Raw genomic sequence first — 22,018 nt, forward strand, 5'->3', positions numbered from 1 at the left:
ACATGGAAGCATTTTCACTTTTTCCCACAACTCAAAACGACAAGAGGGAGGTTTCTGTCCTTGTTCTCACAATCTGAGGCGAACACGAGCCTAAAAGTAGCGTTTTTTAAAAATGGCTCCGTGAAAAAAAGCCGACACGCTCAGCTACCATGACAAAGCTTCAACACTATTGAAGCACAAATCAGCAAACATCCATTAGCTCTTCAAAGAACCTATCAAATAAATACCACTACCCCTTTCATGTATAGTTATATTATCATGGTCTCAATTTACTTCGAACAGCTGCTGTATTGCTAAAGTAAGGTTTGCGATGAGATGAGTGGTTAGGAGAGTGAAAAAAATGAGTAGAGCAGCTGATGAACAAGTGAAGGCTTTTATTACCACAACACTGTCTGGGATGTCAACAGCAGGCAGCGTTTTGAAGCTTCGTGGAGGAGTTATTCAAGACGCTGCGAGCAAGGCATCGATGGTTATCGGCCTGGCTCACAAACAACATGCTTTTAAAGGTGCTAGTAGGGGAATAAGTATGGCGAGCGAATCTTGCAGCTCGGTTCATAAAGCGTAATGCTCTTTCCTTTGCAGTTCGTGTCGTATGCCCTTTGACATTGTTCTGGAACCGGGTAGTCAACCGTGCTACTAGTCTGCACTAGTTGGCATCCTGCAAAAAGTATAGTAAAATAGCTTCACTCGCTTGACAGAGCACTGATATTTTGAATGCGCTGCCATATCGCCCTTTTACATTTGTGCACGAGATTCCAGAAAAAAAGGCGATGCAGGCGACGCAGAATCAATGACATGAAATAGCGTTACTTCAGTCTATAGGCCAGTCGCACATTGGCACCGCAGATAACTTTTTAACGAGACATAAGAAATCAAACCTCAGTAAACACTGCCAGCACTACACCACAGCAACGCCGCCAAACAAAGCTTCAATACAAGCTCACAAACCTCAGATAATAGTGCCTTTATCGAAGTTTCGAGCTTCCTCACACAGCTACACTTATTAGGCACAATGAATTACCAACCAGCGAGCATAGAAATTTCATTTTGCACTGACTTCAAACTTCTAAACATGGTAGTAGTTTGTTCAGAAGGACCAAGGTTCATAACAATTTGATGGCTCATTAAAGGTTCCTTCGAATCTCATAACATGCTCGCCAAGCAATGCAAATATTCATATAGAGACGACACTTACCTTTCGTACCATCACTGCGCTGTTCAACCAAGACTGCACAGCCAAGACGCTTGTTTATGGTCAAGATCTTGCGAAGTACTTCAGCGTGCACTATAGCCAACAGAAAAAGAATGCACCGGAAAGTGATCAAACCTGTCTTAATACAGATTTCACAGTAATCTTTGTGTGAGTTTTAGCAAAGTTATTAAAAATTCGCATTCTTGTTGTTTCAGTGTCACGGTTTGAAGTGAAGGGTGGAAATACTCAACCAAATGCTTGGCTAAAGCCTACACTTTAGGCAAACCTGCCACAAATTATTCCTTTCGACATCATCTTTCACAGCGTGTTTCTAAAAGTTAGACATACTTTCAGGTAAACGAAAAGTTCGTTTCCTTACAACATATGGTATAGGAATATGGCACGGATATTTTCGAAGCACTAAAAATGGCTGTTTGTGCAAAATAGCGGATAAAACTCATATCTTGATAACTACTTATCAAGACTTTTATATGAATATTTCGATGTCAAGTGTAGAATGGGCTACCAAATTTTATCCTAAGCAGGAATGGACCTATGAAGGTATTTAACATTTATATTATATTAAGCAGCGCTCTAAATCCTTGCGGTGTTGTATTTGTTGCAGAAAAAACAAATACTCGAGCGCATATTCTACCGATCCAAATTTTTTAAACTTCAAACTGTTTTGCAGCAAAAGTGATCAGCGAATATTGCACTGAATGTCTAATTTCTTTGCCTTGAAGTGGGTCGCATCCCTGCAAATTAGAAAAAAAAATTGACCAGAGCCACAATGGTATATCAAAATCTGTCTACGGGTACATTCTGAGCATCAAAGAAGCCGGAGCTTTGTTGATGTACTGTATGTCTCTTTTTTTATTATCCCATACACTAACCAGCACTTGTCCTAAACCAATGTATTTGTGGCAAAGACTATTAAACGGACTCTCTACCGCGTAAAGTATAGGCGGCTCCTGTGTCTACTATAGCTTCGACTGTGTGACCGTTGCAAAGTACGTCGAGGTCGGTGGTTCTTGATCTTTATTGCTATCCAGTTAGTTCGCGGCGTCGGATAACCGCTACGTTACTTTGTATCCCTGTTTTGCCGTCGCGTTGTCTTTACTTAATGTTTTCCCGACTTCGAACCTTCGTCTACAAATCGGCGTGCCATTGCTAGGTCGTCGAAATGAACCTTGTACCTTCTTCCTCGCCGGCAGAGGATGTTGGGCATTTAGACACAGAGCAACCGCGCCGTTATTGGTTTTTGTTCTCACTTTTTTGGATAAGGGCTAACGGACCTGTCATGGATTGGGATGGAGCAAGGTCGGCGCAGCGGTAATAGGTAATGGGCTTGGCAACTGCGAATGGAAATGTTTTAGAGCTATCCCATGTGTTGTGGCTAGATAGTCGGTGATGCCAAGAGGTCGTTGGCCTTGCCTGGGATGCGGTGCATTGACGGCGAGCCCTCGTAATCCCACCTCGCGGTTCGGGGGTAGACGGAAGCCGTGGCCTATTTTTCCTGAGTGACTGCAGAACGGGCAATTGCTGCGGGCCCGCTATATGTCCCTCTTTTTCGCAAAAGTCACTGGGCCGACACGAAGGGGGATATCATGTCCGCGATATTGTCATGTGGTGTGGTGTCCGTGTTGTTGTGCGGTGCTAGGACGAAATTATGCGAGGACGTCGAGGAGGCAATGACGATGGCATGTGGCGAACGAAAAATAAAGAAAAGAAAGAAGACCAGAAATGACAAGCGAATAAATTCGACCAATAGGAAACTAACACGCGAATGACTAGAAAAAGAAAAAAGAAGTTCTCGCAGAAGCTCGTGGAGCAGCACAGAAGCGCGAAGTACCAGGCCGCAAGAGCTCGTGGGGTTCTGGCCACGAAGACCGGCTGCTGCCTGGCTACTCCATTTTGCTGGCGATTCCTCAGACAGCCGCGGTCCGCTGCACTTGTACCGGGACGAATTCCAGCCCTCTGCCTTCCGTTGGTTGTCCTGGACCAGACTGTACCAGGCCTACCCTGTCGTCCGTTCCTAGGCCTCCCATGACCCGTCAGCACATACCACGCTCATGTCTGCCATCATCATGAAGCGGTGGCTACCGACACGCCGACACTACAACACCCTCCATAGTGCGAACGCTCACAGACGTTATTTATCGCGGCCTGCAAATATATAGTTCTGTGGGACTTTAGTGGTTTAATCTGTGGAGCATTAGTAGTATTAGGCAAGTATGTAGTACTTCCATGTTTTTCTGGTGTTTCTTTAACGTGGCCACTTTCACCTCACTGATTTTTGTAATAAAATAGCCACTGAAAATGCAAACGGCCTCGATCTTCTCAACAACAAAGGTTTCGCCTCCATTACCGTGACTTTCCGAACCGCGGCGTTGGTGGCTATCGACGAAACTACGCCGTCACGGGTCCCCGACGCGGGCGCACAGGGGAACGTCCCGGCTTGAAGTGGCTTAGTTCATCGCTTTCCGTTGAGGCTGCGGCGGTTATGAAACTCTTAGTGACCGCTAGATCTCTTCCTGGATGGTGCTAGCAATCGAAGCAGCTTGAGGCTGCGATGAAGAGAGCAAGTTCTGCAGCTCCTTGGAATAACGTTGCCATTGAAATGCAATGTGATAGCTGGTGCAATATCGGCCTTATGGCATTTTTTTAATACAAGCAGAAGCTCCGACTTGTCAGCTGCACAGGTGAGTGCTCCGGCTGTTGCATACTCTAGTACTGGATTTACTGCTTCCTTTAGTGCGTCTTGAATGGCGCCGTCCTACGCTGTGGTCACCCAGATTGTTACATCATCGGCGTACAGGGCGTGCTGCACGTTCGGAAGTTTGTCGATGAGTAGTGGTAGCTTTACCATCGCCAAGTTGAAGAAGGTGGATGAGAGAACCGAACCCTGGGGAGTCCTTCTGCCGGAAAGTTTTATGATATCTTACCGAATATCACCTCGGCCGATGGTGGCTGTGCGGTCAGATAAAAAGAGTCGGACATAATCATAGATGCGTTTTACCCATCGGGAGGATGCAAGATTGTTTAGAATGACGACACGTCCACTAGGCCTTCAAATACAACACAACGGGAAGGCCACACATACCCTATACATACTTCGCCAACAAGTCACCAAAGTAACGCACATGATAAAGCACATTACAAACTGCCGACAAGGACTCCAAGAAAAAGGTGTACTCCGAATGGTGAAAGCACTCATAATTAGCAGATTACCCTACCATCTACCCTATCATAAGCTAACTCAGACCGAGATGCACCAGATGGACACCCTCCTCCGTACAGCACTAAGGGCATCACTGGGACCACCCAAACATGCGTCCACGCAGCTCCTACTACCACTCGGGATGCACAACACCATCCGCGAACTAGTCGAAGGTCATCTTAACAGCCAATTGGAACGTCTGCAACGAACAATGCAAGGGTGCCTCATTCTATCCCGGCTAGGACACCAAACACCAAGAAAACCACAACAAGAAAACCGCACACTTCTACCGCTTAGCATTCGCAACAAAATTCACGGGGACCCAATTCCTCGAAATATGCACCCTTACCGTCATAAAGGCTTAAGAAAGGCAAAGCACAAGCCCTGGGTCGACGCTTTGGCGATGACACATCGGACACACCGGTCATATACACCGACGTGGCCCGCTACCCACAGAGACGTGCCCTATGGCTAGTCGTATTAGATAGTACAAACATTCTGAGGGCTTCGGTCACGCTCAAAACTGTGGACAGTGGCACGGCGGAAGCGGCTGCTATCGGCCTAGCCATCGTACACGCTTCAACCATGCTGTTACCGGATGGACCCATCATAGTGGTCACTGCATCACAGACCGCCTGCAGGACTTTGGCACAAGGGAATTGTGACACCCTACAGACACCGCATCCTTACATCATTACACCCCACAGCTTTACATAGGGTGCGTATAGTCTGGATGCCTGGACACGCCTCTCTCCATGGTAACGAACGCGCTAATGTGGTAGCCCGAGAGCTCGCTAACCGGGCGCCATTCAAAGAGCTGTCCAACCCAGCCGACGCACCAACAGAAGCATTGAACTACACAGAAACTCTACAACATTACAGAGTTAGCAGGAGACACTTCCCCCCACCGCATAATTCTCTTGACCGAGAAGATGCCATCGCGTGGCGACAGCTTCAAACTAATTCATTTCCCTGCCTCTTTCATCTTTACCTCTTTCACCCCACACAATATCCCTCATACTGTCCCTATTTTGGACCAAATCCCACAGTATATCATCGCACCTGGGAGTGCCCACACCCTGTGGGTTACTCCTCTATTCCTTCATCTTCACCTTCCTCCTGGGAGACTGCGCTAATACACTGCACTAATAGAGCATCCTTGCGCCAAGCGATAACTTGGTAAGAGTGGCTAGTGTATGAAAGAAGGTCACCGGTACAACAAAGAGGGTTATGTCAATATCTATCTATCTATCTATCTATCTATCTATCTATCTATCTATCTATCTATCTATCTATCTATCTATCTATCTATCTATCTATCTATCTATAACGTTGAAGAAAAAGGTAAACGTGTGAAATGCAACTTTAGTAACTTTTAGGCAGGCGGTCCTGCGTTCGTGAGAGTGCCGTAGTAGTTTGTTAACTAGTATGTATTCGTGCATCAATACAGCCAACAACCGTTGTAGACTGTTCCTAAAATCTATTTATATAGAATTTCCCATTGGGGGGGGGGGGGGGGGAGGGAATTCACACGTAAACAGTGATAGGCATGTGGATATGCGCAATAAAGTTGAATTTAATTCAATTCTCGATTGTTAAGGCTCTGTCCGCGATAGTATTGGCGCTTTAGAGATTCTCGAGCACTAATCTATCATTTTAGCTTGACTTCATATTTGCCTTTAATGTCCCTTTAAAACGTTTGCACAGAAAAGCGGTATCAGAAAAACATGACAAGCGGTACCGCTATAAGTGTGCTTTATCTAAAGCCATTGCCCGTCGCTCCCGCGCATGGACGGTGAGGAGGTAGGGCCCACCCAGAATATATAACTGTGGCATCTAGTTTCTGTGAATTAGGTGTGTTAGGCGGGTGCCTCATAAATATGGGAATAACACATATTCGCGTAGTCCCCTTGAATTTTCATAAGCCCAGTTTTACAGCTAGCGTTTATATACTAAATGCTGTTTTGTGATAAAATTAGGAGTTTAAGTGAGCTTCACGCAATTGTTTTTTCGGATGGAAAGGTTTTCAAACAATGCATGAACTTTCCAAAAATAATTGTCGACAGCGCGCCTAAATTATTGTTTTGGTATTCTGCATTCTTGAGATCCTTCATTTTCCCACATTGGCACTTACTAGGTATATAAAGGCTTATAAAAGGGATAACTAAACGCTTGTTTCCTGTTAATGCGCTAAAAATTGCGTAATTATAATAGTGTCCTCACCTGGGGTAAACCTGTACAACAGAGCATTGGGGTATAGATGCCGTCCCGTCCGGAATGGAGTCGCAATGTTTGGAAACGTGTAGCTGCACCGAAAGAGAGAATTGTTGAATGAAATCCAAAAAAAATTTAAACCAAGCCTCCCCGTAATTGCGTTAGGATTCACTTTTTCTTATTACATGGATTAGAAATTTAAAGCAATTATTCGAAGTGAAGCAACAAAACCACCAGCCTCTAGGAAAAAGTCCCTCCGCGAAATTACGTCCACAGTGCCCACTACGGGTGTCCCAGTTAACTCGGACCAATATTTTAAAAACACAGGAGTTCTAGAGAAATCGTGCCCACTGCATAGTAGCGGCAGTCGTGTGTAGTTACAGCCAGTAATTTTTTTCCACGAAGTATTGATTAATAAAGTGTTTTAATTAGCTTTTCAATTATTGCTTGAATCGCAAACATATCAATTACAAAGTTGTAGAGCGCTTGAAATAGCCTCCCAATCAAGCATTTATTTCGCGCTGAAGTGCGCCTCGTCGTTTTTATTTTTTCAAGAAAAAACAGAAGCCCGCAAAATACGCGAAATATGAAATCGATGCGCGCTAGCGCGCTGCTGCTCGAGCGTGTTCAAGTAGCCTTTGAAAGGTACACGGCTGCATTCGTTTATCGCCGCATCGTACAAGGCTTCGTCATGTAGGATGGCTCGAGAGGTTTCGCGACCTAACTAGCGTGGTGCGATAAGCGTCAGCATTTGCGTACGCAAGAATGTTGTGCATGATCATGAGGCACTCGGGATAGCTTTAACGTTCGCGTTTCATGAAGCAAATGTAGTACAAAAGAAATTCAACGAATGTTAAAAAAGAACAGTGTGCAAAAGAGCAGGAAAAAAAAGGCAGCTCTCGGAAGAACAGAAAAGACCTATTCAAGAGCTTTTTTTTTAATAAGCCAAAAGCAGGTAAGGTGTCTCAGCCACCCATAAATAAACACCCAAAGGTGGAATTGGTTTAGCCATTTGCCTTTTCTGTCTCTTGGACTCCAGAAAAGGGGCCAAACAAAGCAGTTTTTTACCTACTTATATCGTTGTCGCAAACTTTCTTTATGTAAGGATAGGCTGACAACATGAAGGTGTGTTAAACAGTCACGTTTTACACCAGTTTTGAGCGGTCATTTTCCACTGCCACTTATAGCAGGTGCTCAAGCGGGTCACCGTATGAAGCAATACAGTACTTGCTTCTTTCCAACATTTGTGCTGTTGCAGCTTTGACCAACGACATTGGAATCTTGCGGCAGACTCTGCTTATTTTAGCCTTTAGGGCGTCCGGAGTGGTAGTTTTGCTGCTATACACGCGATCTTTCACGTAGCCCCACAAGATGTCCAGCGGTGTCATGTCCGGCGACCTTGCAGGCTTGGGTACAGGTCCATGCCCGCCAGTCCACTGGCCAGCAAAAAGCTTGTCGAGCCGGGCACGAGACTGACCACTACTATGCGTAGGAGCACCATCGTGTTGAAACCAGATGTTCTAAAGGTGCGCAAGTGGAACGTTGAAACAGACGTCGTTCAAGCCCCCCTCGCTGGTGTCATTTACATAGTGTTGCGTCGTTAGTGTGTTGTCAAAAAAAATTGGGTCGATGATGTTACCACCAAAATACCGCTCCACACATTAAACGACCACAGGTATTGGTGTAGTGTTTGTGCCAGCCAGTGTAGACTCCTATGCCTTTAGTAGTGCGCGTTCTGAAGATTAACTTGGGCGTTTCTGGAGCAATTAAGCTTATCCGTCAAAAGCACGCGAGTGAGGAAGTCCGGTTCTTCTTCACATTTCATGGAAATCTAACGGGCCAAGTCAAGTCTGTTTTCAAATCTCAGTCTTCAAGCTTTTGATGAAGATGTACATGGTACGGGTTCATGCGATCTTTTTCTTAAAATCCTCCACACTGACGACCTTGAGGTTCTGGCTTCCGCACTGGCGTCGCGCACACTGCCGTGAAGGTTAGCTGCAAATAACGTCAAAACATCCGTTTCCGCTTTTTGAACTGCCGTCGCAGTCCTGCGTCGTTTTCTTGTGGAGCTACCCGTCACGCAAAGGACTTCGCACGTTGTAAGTATTGTTGACTGAATAGGGCGTCTTCCACAATGCCACATCCGGAATAGCTAGGCTGCCTTCCTCTTGTCACCGTGTGCCGCCCCCAGAGCCAGGCTCATTTTAGCCTTCTGATCATTCGTGAAGGGCATAACTGTCTTTTTGAAGAGCAGGTCACTGGAGTGGTACCGTTGAGATCTACGCAGTGACACGTCAAGCAAAATTAATTTGCGTAACAGACGACAGCATATGCTGGCCGTACAGGTCCGCCAAAACACATTAGATGGAAATAGCCTACCTTCGCCTACCTACGGAACAAGATGAGTACGCAAAATTACAGTCCTAATTGCACTGTCACGGTTTCCCTGCTTCGAAATCCCTCCTTCCCACCCCCTGAGGCACGGATACGCTTATCAATGCGTCAGCGGCGTGCTCTCTTGATGCCGCGGCCATCACATAGCGTGAAGCCCTGTATCGATATGCCGCCGCCAGTAAAGCCGTGTATACGTGGCTATTCGCTTGGGAGTGCTTGAGTAGCGGCACACGAGAGCCTATCTATTTCGTATTAAAGCGAAGCTTTTTTTTCCTTTTCCATTGACTTTCCCACTGCTGCTGTTGCTGCTGCTGATGTGGCTGCTGCTGTCTGTCACACAGCGTAGGGGGGTGGTTCAGAGCGTGTGTATACGTGTCAGGAACGTGGCAGAAAAGAGGCGCGAGGAGCTCGTTTCGACCGCAGCGCGTCGATTGTGCACAATGCCCTCTGGAGCTACCGGGTCATCGCCACTTTAGCCTCTTGACTGCTGTAATTATCCGTGGCCCCCTGCAAGTGCTAACCTTTCTAACAATGTGCAAGTCCAGAAGAAAGCTAGATAGAATGGAAGAGAGTAGGGAGTGGGGGGGGGGGGGGGGGGGGAGTTGAGGCAGAGAATGGGTAGAACCGACGCAGTCGTGAATCCAATGAATGCGAACAGTGGGGGGCCTTGCCACTCTTCGCTCACAGTCCCCATGCACATACCTGCCACGATGCGATGTGCCATGTGAGGCTATGAGAATACTCAACCCTCTGAAAGATCATGAAATATAGCGCAAACAACGTCTCAGGCAAACACCTCTCCCTTTGTGTTTTGTGTACTACGCAGACAAACAGCTGTGGTACATGCAAGGTAACGTTTAACATCAACTCACCACTCTCGTGTTGGACAAAACGTTGAAGAAATTATACATTCACCATCAACAACACCACTAATTGTTATCAATCAAATCAAAGAGCACAGAAAGCTTTGCTTACATCGATTCCCCCAGTGCGTGGGATCTGTATAAGCGTTGGCTTTGGTTTCCTTGGTTTTTCTCGAAAAAAGCTGACGATACAAAGCTCAGCGCGAAACAAACGCTTCATTCGGAGGTTATTTGATGTGGCCTACAACTTTGTAACTGATATGCATGCGATTCAAGCAATAATGAAAAAGCTCAGTAATTAAAAAGCATTAACTAATTAATACTTCGTAATGAAAAATATACTGGTTATAAATACATAGTACTACAGCTACTATGTAGTCCCTGTGATTTCTCTAGAGTTCTTGTGTTATTACTTTTAATCTTGGTACAACTTAACTGGGGCCCCCGGTATATGGAAAAAGTATACTCGTGTAGATTTCTGGAACCTCATACGTAAACGAGATAACATAAGATTTTATCAAATGGATTTTGTTGCTGGAGGAAAAAAGGATTTATATTATCATGGAGTTTCTAAACTGTACGTCAAGGATTCTTAGCCAATGCACTGTTCTTCAAACGTATGAATGGACCCGTACTCAGTCTATACATATATATTGTTCCGAGATCAATTAATTGCACGGGCCCTCAAGGAGCATTCACACAGTGGACCACACTACCACCGTTGTCATGCTGTCCTCCTGAACGCACAGGAGAGGCCATTGTGCAGAGGTTTAGAGTGTTTCTATGCAAGATGCGGGGTGCATCTCCTTGCGACCCACCTGGCAACAGCACCTAGGCAGTTATTTCTTCTGCCGAACACTTGCGTTAGAGTTACTTTTAGAGTCAGAATTAGAGTTTGCGTTGAGAGTTACTTTGCCAGCGGTATTGTGCTAACATGTCGCACAGGCGTATAGTTGGAATACCTTCGGAGGAATTCCTGTGCAACGCCAAACAGTTCCAATCCTGTCAGTGCCTCGTATCTTGAAAGTGCAATTTTTTAAGGAATTAGGTTACTAGAGAGTTTGTCTAAATTAATCGGTAAAACATTAGCATGCAGAAAGTTTCACAGCAATGGCTGTTAAATTAAAAGTGCTTTAAAAATATCGTGGTTACTTACTACTGGTATCCGGCTCTCGTAAGAGTCCGTATGTTAAGGTTGTACCAGAAAGAACCGTCGTACAGCTGTGAAATCTTCTGAGCCGAGTGACAGCGGGTTGGAGTGTTTGTCTCATAGTTCCTTTCTTTAATGAAGATTGGTTCAGCAATATCTGTCAGCTGTGTAGAGAAAGATCAAAATTCAGAATTTATGTATACGGTATCTTGAAAACAGTCCAACGAAAAAACGCAAAAGGTTTCAAATTCGGTGAGCAATTTATCAGGATGTTCATGAGGATGCAGCTATTATTCTTATTTATGTGTCGACCATACTAGATGGTAATATTAAATTGACAATTTCAAGAGAACGCCGCTGTTCGTTTCACTTATCCAATTCAAGCCAAACGCGTTCAATCGCAATTTGCAAGACTCCCGTGAAACTGCTAAAATACGTAACAAGGAAATGAAATGTTGCTACTTTCTCGATCATCAGGCGCTGAGGTCCTACTGTTTGTTTCTTCCAGATAAAACTGAGCGTTTGGCAATCAATAACGGTTAGCTATGCTACAACAGGATTATATATCATGCTAAACTAAATCTGTCTGCAAAATTACTTGCTTCTACCTTCCAGCGTCCTCAGTAGCCCACAAATCATCTGCCGCTTATATGTTGAAAATAAAGTGTATATATTGAACAACTCGCACATGGGGAGAAACATCCCCTAAGATACGCATTATATGAAGAACCGTCGTCCTCTATACTGCGAGAAAACCTAAGCATAAAAAGGTTATATGTGTGCCGTTAAACTGCAAAACAATTTTCATAGATGCATTACCCCATTAGCTATGGCCATTTCTGTGTCGTTAAGTAATTTTACGTGTTGAAAGCATCTGTTTTCTCCGTGCAGATGTGTCATTCTGTAACTGATTTTTGGCGAGATCTGAACTGCTTAGCAAATTTTTTGCACGATCAATGTTCTAGCGCAAAGCCAAAGATGATACTTGAGCTTCCAACAACGAGCGTTTATTTTCCCATTAGCCTGGCATATATAAAGCTATAATAACATTAGCAGAGCAATGTTATTAAGGAAAAAGCCTTAATAGCCTCATCCGTGGAAAAATCTGTTTTCTGGCGTTAACGAAAAAAATTCACCGTTCAGGGTTACGTGACCGAAATACAGTGCACCAAAAGTGATGGTGCCATGTATACGACCATTGGTGAACTCGAACCCACGACCATTAGTGGGAGTTGAATCCTGGACCTTTGGTGGGCCCAAAATCGAATGGCACAGTAACTGATGGTGCCGTCATTGGTATGAGTCGAACCAACGACCTTGGTTGTTAATTAAGCTGAAGTTATTTACGCACTGGTAATTAAGGGAGATGTAATTAAGGCACTAAAACCCACGACTTTTTAGGAGGAGTAGAACCAATGAATTTCGGTGGTAATTAAGGTGAGTTTAATTAATTTTGAGTTAATGAATGCACTCGAATCCACAGCTATTGGTGGGAGTTGAACCCTCAGTCTCTGATTGGGCCAAAATTCAATGGCATCAAAATTGATATTGCCACTATTGATGGTCGAACCCACGACCATTTGTGGGAGCCAAACCCAGGACCTTTGATGATGATTAAGCCAAAGTTAATATTGACACGGAGGAAGCTGCCCACTACGAGTCCCGATCGCCAGAAGTTAACTGCCCACTACAGGCACCGATCGCCAGAGGGAAGACGACGAAGGGCGCAGTTGTGCGCCGGGTCTTTTTGGGTGTCGGCCATCATTAAGGGAGGCTGTTCTGTGTGGGCGAGCCCGTATTAGTTATCGCCGAGGCATTTTAGTGGAAGAGGTGCCGGGTACATAATACCACTACCAGAAACGCAGCGTACTCCTGACTTGTTTCCTGTGAGTAGTCCGGGAGAGAATACCCTTGTGCATGTACGTACCAGCCGCCGTCTGCAAGGGCTCATACCTGAGCACGATCTGTTGCACGAGCGTATCCGGACGATGAACCTGTGCGTATCCGGACGATGTGCCGGCGAAGTTCATCGTCAACCAGCCACAAACGCCGATTGAATTCCACGGAGATGCTACTGAAGACATGGAAGCTTAGCTAGACCATTTTGAGCTGGTCGCCTAATGCAACGAATGGAACGAAGAGCGCAAGCTGCGCCACGCGTACTTCGCGCTCCGAAACTCTGCGAGGACATGGTTTCATAACCATGAAGCGGTATTGTCTTCGTGGGACGAAGTTGGACGGCAGCTAAGCGCCACACACTCCAACACAGACAGGAAGGAAAAAGCAGAGTTGGCAACACAGGCAAGATTCCAAGGCTCGAACGAGATTGTCATCACGTATACTGAACACATGGAAGATTAGCTAGACCATTTTGAGCTGGTCGCCTAATGCAACGAATGGAACGAAGAGTGCAAGCTGCGCCACGCGTACTTCGCGCTCCAAAACTCTGCGAAGACGTGGTTTCATAACCATGAAGCGGTATTGTCTTCGTGGGACGAAGTTGGACGGCAGCTAAGCGCCACACACTCCAACACAGACAGGAAGGAAAAAGCAGAATTGGCAACACAGGCAAGATTCCAAGGCTCGAACGAGATTGTCACCACGTATACTGAAAACATGACTCGGCTCTTCAGACGTGCGGATGCCTCAATGGCCGAGGACAAGGTCCGATATTTGATGCGAGGTGTGATGCAAGGAATTTTTGCTGGGCTTATTCAGAATCCGCCCACGACACTTGCGGACTTCCTTGCCGAAACAACAGGAACAGAAAGGGCCCTTCGACCACGTGCCAGACAGTACGACCGCAACGATATGGAACTTTCGAGCAGGCCCCCTACCAGGACTTTGGGAAAATACCTCGAGGACCGGCGCGAATTGATCGGGGCTGTGGTACGGAAAGAGCTCCAGAAATGGCTGGTAACCAACACGCCGACAGCGCGAATTGGTGTGGCAGAGATAGTGCGCGACGAGAAACGGAAAGTGATCCAAGCTCATAAACGATACGAAGTATCATAATGGTGGGAGCCAGTCTGGATGACTTATGCAGACGCGGTACGACGACGGCCGCTGTACGGCCCCTCAGACTTCATGCACCCCACCGATCAAACAGAAGCAGTATTCAGGCGTCGCAGATCACCGCCCATCGAGGAGTTGAGGCGCCGGAATAGCGACGTCTGTCGGGCTCCTCACCTCAGGCCCCTATGCTTTCATTGTGGAGAGGCTGGCCACGTCTGCAGAATGCGTCCCTATCGGCTCATGGGTCTGCGTAGGTTCCCTCCAGGTGATCCTCTTCCACGACCTGGTGAGCACCCTATGGAGATAGAGAACTTCATCGAGCGTCGGGATAATCTATTCGAACAGCGAAGGCACGAGCCCCGTTCTTCATCGCCCGCTCGATACCGATCACCCAACCCCGTGTTTCCTCGAGACGCTCGTAGGCGTCGTTCGCCCAGCCCTACAAAACCAGAAAACTGAGTCAAGCGACCTCCGGAGGTGAGGCCGCTGATGCCGAGCGTATCGAATATCCTCCATCACGACGACAACGACGACAATGAACCGACGTTCAGACGCATTCCGATGATTAACGACAAGTTGTAACGTCGGACATACCGGTTACCACGGACGACAAAGAAGGCACAGCTTTAATTGACACTGGTGTGGGCAGCTCGGTTATGACCAGAGAGCTTGTGTCAAAGTTAAAGTTTTTACACTATGGACTATGTCGCAGGTGCGTACTGCTGGAGGTCATCTACTAACTCCCGTAGGCAGATGCACTGCACGAGTCAATGTTCGCGGATTTACTTACGTCGGGGTCTCCATTATTCTGCCCAGTTGCTCGAAGGACTTGACACTCGGCATGAACTTTCTACAGGCGAACGTAGTCAGAATTTGGAAAAATTGAGTACACGTGACGTTCTCTACCGCAAAAACCACCGCAAGCGACACTGGCGACGAGAACCACACCGAAAACACCTTGCGCATCGCCCATGACAGCATCACGGTACCGCCAAGAAGCAGCCTACATTACTGACTCTGGTAACGTGCGCCGCATTCGACGGCTATGAGAGCCTCGCCGAGGTCAACATTCCGTTAATGCTTGAACGGAACACCTGCATTGCACGGGGCCTCGTCCAACTTCAGAACACACTCATTAGTCCTGCTGGCAAACTTCAGCAACGCATATCAGCACTTACCGCAAGGCACAGCTGTCGCCTTCCTCCACAGAATTGCTGCATTCAGGAATGTCGCCTTGCTCGGAACTACTTCACCTAATTCATCGGAAGCGGTCGATCTGAGCGACCGCATTCAGATTAACTGCGGCTTATTGGAAGGACAGAAACAGCATCTACTCGACCTTGTCAATGGCGTCTCTGCTTGCTTCTGTACCGAGTCAAAAGTACGGCGCACCTCCGTTACTAAGCATCGAATTACTGCGTACGAGTCAGCATGCCCTGTTCGTCAACATCCGTACCGCGTTTCGCTTAGGCAAAGAGAGGTGATAAAGCACCATGTTCAACATATGATCAATGATGACCTTATTCAGCCGTTCATAAGTCCATGGGCGTCCCCCGTAGTCTTATTAAAAAGAAGTACAGTACACTACGCTTCTGTGTAGGCTATCGACGGCTTAATAGTGTCACCAAACGCGACGTTTATCCCCTGCAAAGGATCGATTCGGGTCTGGACCGTCTACGCCGTGCCCAATTTTTCACCTCTGGATCTTAAGTCCGGGTACAGGCAGATCGAAGTAGATGATCGCGACCGCGAAAAAAAACAGTATTTGTGATGCCTCGTGGATTACATAAATTTAAAGTTCTCCCATTCGGCCTACGTTCTGCACCTGCCACATTTCGGCAGATAATAGACATTGTTCTCTTTGGTCTGGAATGGCAGACGTGCTTAGTCTACTTACACGAATGATGGAGAGTGCTACTTCCAATTTCTTATCCGGTGAATTCATAAAATTTGAGAAACGCTCAAGAAAAAATGTATGCATGTAGTCTCGTAGATGCACGCCTCGGAGCAACATATCTTCTTTCGATAGCAATTATATGGACACTCGAGGCGCATTTCTGCCGCTGCCGGCATTGCCGTGGTTTTCCGTATAAAGTAAAAGCGCAATAACATTGCGTTCACGCGCCGTGTGCCGTGGGTGCAAGTGAAAGTGTGCAAAGGTGAGCCAAGAAGGGTAGTGACTCAATCTCGCGCTCGTAAAGGACGAAGGCGGAGAAGACTCGCGCTCTTTGACGAAGCGCGGAAGGTTCCAGGAAGCGTTCGACTCCTGCGGCCAAAGAGCTTTCTACAATTACTAGAGGGAAGTCTGGAGCCGCGATCGTTCAGCTACCATGCGAACGATGCGTAGCACGGGTATGGGGCTTCAGACGTTCTTGTGGCTTCGTTTATTACGCTTTTGGGGACCTAAATTGCCCTGCATTTCAAAGTAATCTATACATTTTTAATCCTGATGGTAATGAAACAGCAGGCATGCACAATCGCTGCTAATTACAGTGGTTCCACTTGCCCATGCGTCCGTGGCGTAATGGTTTCAATATCGGGATTTTGGGCTAGAGGTCCTGTGTTCGAAACCTGCCGTTGGGTGCTTTAAATGATGTGCATTTGGTTACTTATAACACAGTACTTTCTTTATAATGATCCCCTTGGAAAGCCACGAAATCACTTAAAGTCATAAAAACGCAGTTTAGGCAAATCCATGTACTACCCAATATTCCCGTGCTGGCTGAACTGCCCTGCATGTAGCTCCAGTAGACACTAGGGCGAAAGTTTCCTCTAGTAACTGTGTGAAACTCTATAGCTGCCGCTGTTGCCTATGGCGCGGCCGAGCGCAGCCGTGCGGGCCCTCTCTTGAAAGTGTTCTGCGTTCCGTGCAGATTCCAATTGCCCCGAGGGCTGATGGCTTCGTCTGCGTTGTGTTCTCACCGCTAACTTCACGTTGAAGTGAGGGGCAGCATTAAGGGCAATTCGCTTGCTGCTACTGCCGCTCTCCCTGAGGCCAGCGTTGTGTTCATGTTTGCCTCCACACGCGTGGCACCATGCTTCCGAATTTGGTTAGTAAGTGCATGTTTATAAGTTTATACGACCGATAAATCTACTTGCTTTACTTAGCATAGATGTCTCATAATCTGCTATTGCGATTCGGCCACGTCTTTTGCGCGAAACTGCGCCATCTTTTTCGTGTTCACAGAAACAAAAGGGCCCCTGATGCACCACGCCCCCTCTCTTTCTTTCTGCGGATATGTTACTTCTGTGTCATGACCATTTCTTTTCTTCTCTCGTGTGTGGATTCACTTACTATACCTGCCGCGGTGGCTTAGCGGCTATGGTGCGTGTTGCTTAGCGCGACTTTTCGGGATCAAAACCCGGATGCGGCCACTGGATTAAGATGGGGGCGATGCAAAAACGCCGGTGACCTTGCATTCGGGGGCAGTTAGAAAATGCAGGTGGTAAAAATTATTCCAGAGTCTCCCGCTATGGCGTTCCTCATCATCATATTTTAGCTTTGGACCGTCAATCCCCAGAATAGAGTTTCTGTTTGACTTACTATACGAAGGCGTTAGTTATTGTTCTGTGATAAAAATTACCCTGTCGTAAACACGAAGAAAGCGCATACGTGAACATTATTCCACGTTATTTGTGTCACACCCACATTAGAGAAGAAACAGCACACCCTCTTTCCCTTTCATTCCCGGAACATACACAAACAAACGGTCCCACATTTCGAACATTGCGACTTGTCTCATTCTGCATGCGCGGTCACCTATTCTCCCTCAAGGTGGGTGAGGAAAAGTGAGCTATAAAAACGCTCGCAAGGAAAGCATTTGTTTTTATCACAAAGACAAGTCCGCTTGTGGAACGTTCGTTTCTGCCACACCGTTTGGTCGACCATTAATTAAAAATGTATTACTGCTGTTCATCACATGCTGAAACAGCGGCACAAAACTCGACCAGTATTTAAAGGGACACTAAAGTGAAAAATGATTTCTTCTGCATCAGTAAATTACCGTTCTACAACACCAAAAACAGCAGTCTTACAACGATAAGACGTTTGGTAACCATAAAAAGCGCAAGAACAAAATACGGGTGGCGACGCCTACTTAAGTTCCCGCACCTGGGGGCTGTGACGTCTTGGATTTTGATGGAATCTTCTAGGGCCTACTAATTATATATAGCGGTACAGATTGACTACATTGCGTTCTAAAGGAACCAAATATTAAACATGGCAAGTTTCGGGAACCTTTATTCAGCCAACGCGGCCAAAATGCGAAAACATACTTTGGAGTCCCTGACGTCACGATGACGTACCGACGCTTGGGTTTCGGCGCGAAATTCAAATACTGATACTTGTACCTTCATTTTCTCATCTAATAATCAAACTATTTTTCTGAAATGACTGCCTGCAGGGTTCTCAAACAATGCTTCATTAGTCTAAACTGATTTATTGTTTCGCTTTAGTGCCCCTTTAAGTCATATTCATATAAAAGAAGCTGCGTTTTAACACCTAGGGCGCTATAACGTAAAGCTATTCGAAACTTTTCTATTCCAATTTTTCCCTCAGCCCTCCGCTATTGGTCAAAAACTTTTTTTGAACCAACCCCACTGTGCCTGTCTATCATGCGACGTCACAAGAACCGCTAAAGAGCACAAGAGTACCTCTGATATGACGCATAGACACTGATTGCACATCAGTGGACCGAACAAAAGAAAAATAGTTATTTCTGATTCGACGCCTTTTCGCCATTAGTCCTCGGCTACTGGTCAAATGTTTTCGGGCTGCACCCATTTCACCTGCCTGTCACGTCACATCACAAAACCGCGAAAACTCACTTTTCTTCTGAATTCTTCTGAATAGCCGCAGGCTTCCCCGTTCCAAAAGGAATAAAAGATGGCTGCCGCCGTTCGCTCAGGCACTGGCTACTAGCACATGCCAGAGAGCATAGGTTTATTTCTGTACAATAAAGCCTTTTGCGTTGCCATCAACGTTTTCAAGCACTTTCGTCACGTTTACGACCTCGCTTCACCAACTCTTCTTTGCTGGAGATTCGTTCTAGCGACATTTTTAACCTTCCGTTGCATGTCGCCGTGATTTTCGACCAGCCACCTCAAGGTAAGTAAGGGAAAGCGCACCAATCACAGACGCCAGCTCTGCCCTCTTCATTCGGTTATCGATTTTCAGTGCATTGGATCGGCCCCATCGAATCCGTCTCCATTTGAGTTTACTCCTCACTTCTTGTCAGCCAATTAGATAAGACAAGACGGTCCCTGTAGGCAATGTTATTTTTTTTAAAGCAAACAAAAGTTACCTCTATTAAACGAGGAGAGCGTTTGATTGGTCTCTTCAGACAACACTGTGGGTCACCGCCCAATGCTTGTGTCGGCGGTTACGCAAATTTGACGTCATGAGATTGGAATAAGAACATATTAGAATAGTTCTACGTTATCGGGTCCCTAGTCTACATGAACAAAATCTGCAACAAAATACATGGCAGTTCCTCTTAAAGCTGATCAGCAAAAAATTTTTGAACTGTGCTTATCATTCTAAGGTGCAACATTAAGACTGATGCCAACACTCACTAATACCAAAGAAAACAATGCCTCTGGGATTGCATAAAGGTACAGCGTGCATAAAGGTACAGTACAGGCATTCTCTTGCACTTATGCTTATTTAGCGCCAAAATGCACCCGTGTGTGTTTGTTTGCGCGAGTCCCAAAAGAAGACTACCATCTGTTTTCGCTTACGTCTCTCAGTAGCTGTTCGTGGAAATGTTGAGGATTCTCTTCGTCTGGAAGATGACGAAAACCATAGCCAGGGCGCTGAAAGCCAATACCTGTTGAGCTGAAATCAGTAATTCCAGCGCCTAGTATGCACTGAGGGATAGCAAGGTTAAGCAGAAGAAACAGCATTGTCCCTGTGCTGGCGTACCCAAGTAGGCGAATAGGACTTCAGAAACACACCTTCTGTATTTTTAAAGCTCGGCGCAAGATGGTTGATGGCGAAATGCAGTCGGCATTTGGATTGAACAATGCAAACGATGCCGCAGCTGAAAAAGTGTGCCGTCCCTATTGTGTGGAGGGAGGCAGAAGCCTCGTGGGCTTCAATACGAAAACACCCTCGAGTTTCTTACATTTCTTTGCTCACTGCGGAAAGTAGAGAGATGTGTCGTGCAACTATCTCTATCAGATATTACAATGGTATGCTACTGAATCAAATAAATAATCATAAACTCCATTTGCGCTGCATTGAAACCAATGTCATGAAACTTCTTTGTTCGCCTCAAACCTCACGTTTCTTTTAAAATTGTTTTCTGTGAATTCGTTCGCAATAGGGCACACGCTATCTCTTCCGAGACGTATTGTTTTATTCTCAAATGCACGAATTGTGAAGGCTGCTTGCACTCCATCCCTAACTATATCATTAAAATTATTTTTGCAAGGAAGCACTCCGGCTGTGTTTACTACTGGGTATAGGTCATTTTATTCTGGGCAAGATATGGCTAGATCTGACTGTGTAACATGGCGGTATCCTTTACAATAAAACCACCTTTCATCTCCTGCTACCTACGTCAATATATATATATATATATATATATATATATATATTCTAATAGGAATACAGCACAAGAGAGCAGCAGGCAGCGTGTAACCAAAGCAGCTCAGGCAATCCCGAGCTCCCGGGCGACTGGCCATGTGGCTGCGGCGCCGGGCATTCCTCTTCACTACAATCGCCCCCCACAGGAAAAAGAGCAATCCTGGCGACTCATGGTGAACATAGAATTATGGGGTCGTAATACGGCTTCAGGCGTTCTACGTGCACGGTTTCACGACCACGACAGCGTTGGTCCGTAGGTGGCGTGACAGGCTCGACAATATAGTTCACAGGCGACGTCTGCGCTACAACACGGCAGGGTCCTTGATATTTGGAGAGAAGCTTGAATGAGAGTCCAGCAGAAACGGCGGGAACCCAGAGCCATACAAGGGAGTCCGGAAGGAAGTGAAAATTCGGGGGATCATCGTCCAGCCTAGATTTTTGTTTCCGTTGGTTGACGGCTCTAAAGGAACGGGCGAGCTGACGGCATTCCTCTGCGCGGCGGGCAGCTTCAGAGAGGGGCGTACATTTGGATGAATCGGGTCTGTAGGGAAGAATGGTGTCGATGGCAGTCGAAGGTTCGCGGGCATCCAAGAGGAAGAATGGGGAGAAGTTTGTGGTCGCCTGTGATGCAGTGGTGTAGGCGAACGTGATGAATGGCAGAATGGGAGGTCCCAATCAGTGTGATCAGAGGCGACGTATTTGGAGAGCATGTCGCCATTAGTTTGAGGATGGTAGGCGGTGGTGGTGCGATGAACGATGCGACAATCAGCAAGGAGCGCGTTTACGACTTAGGAGAGGAAGACACGTCCTCTATCACTTAAAAGTTCGCGAGGTGCACCGTGATGGAGAATAAAGTTTTTCAGGAGGAAGGATGCTGTATCGCGAGCGGTGGCAGCAGGCAGAACGGCTGTTTCCGCGTATCGCGTCAAATGGTCGATGGCGACAACTATCCAGCGGTTCCAGGAAGGGTTCTAGGAAGGGGTTCATACAGGTCAATGCCAATGCGATCGAAGGGCCTGGCAGGAAACGGGATTGGTTGGAGTGGGCCAGAGACATGCTGAGCAGGAACCTTGCGGCGTTGGCACTGAAGGCACGACCGAATGTACTTGCACACAAAGGTGTACATGCCACGCCAATAAAACCTGGAGCGAAGCCGGGTGTACGTCTTGAAGACACCCGCATGTGCACACTGGGGGGGGCTGTGTGGAAGGCCGAACATACTTCACCACGAAGATGTCGAGGTATGATCAGCAATCACTTGCGGACGTCAGAGACGTAATTCCAGCGATAGAGAAGTCCATCCCAAATTTCGAAAAGAGATGCTTGACGTCGCAAAGCTCGAGTAGGTGAAGGAACAGTCGACGGGTTTGAAAGGAAGCGG

The 22,018-nt window shown here is 46.5% G+C and overlaps 1 protein-coding gene across 1 annotated transcript; it reads right to left on the reverse strand.

Moving 5' to 3' along the window:
- Positions 1-357: 357 nt before the first annotated feature.
- On the reverse strand, positions 358-20,012 carry LOC142583325 (uncharacterized). Its single transcript, XM_075693749.1, has 5 exons — positions 19,788-20,012; positions 11,040-11,197; positions 6,636-6,718; positions 1,196-1,285; positions 358-658 (listed from the first exon to the last, which is right to left on the reverse strand). Exons 1-5 carry the CDS (start codon positions 19,950-19,952, stop codon positions 510-512), a joined length of 645 nt encoding a protein of 214 aa, XP_075549864.1. The 5' UTR covers positions 19,953-20,012; the 3' UTR covers positions 358-509.
- Between the last annotated feature and the right edge of the window lie 2,006 nt (positions 20,013-22,018).

This window comes from Dermacentor variabilis, chromosome 5 (genome assembly GCF_050947875.1).
Source record: "Dermacentor variabilis isolate Ectoservices chromosome 5, ASM5094787v1, whole genome shotgun sequence".
NCBI lineage: Eukaryota > Metazoa > Arthropoda > Arachnida > Ixodida > Ixodidae > Dermacentor > Dermacentor variabilis.

Coding starts and splice junctions, on each gene's coding strand:
- LOC142583325 (XM_075693749.1), bottom strand. CDS start 19,952: ATGCTGTTTCTTCTGCTTAACCTTGCTATCCCTCAGTGCATACTAGGC. Junction 11,198..19,787: donor ACGAACAGCTACTGAGAGAC/GTAAGCGAAAAC, acceptor TTCTCTACACAG/CTGACAGATATTGCTGAACC. Junction 659..1,195: donor GCGCAGTGATGGTACGAAAG/GTAAGTGTCGTC, acceptor TACTTTTTGCAG/GATGCCAACTAGTGCAGACT.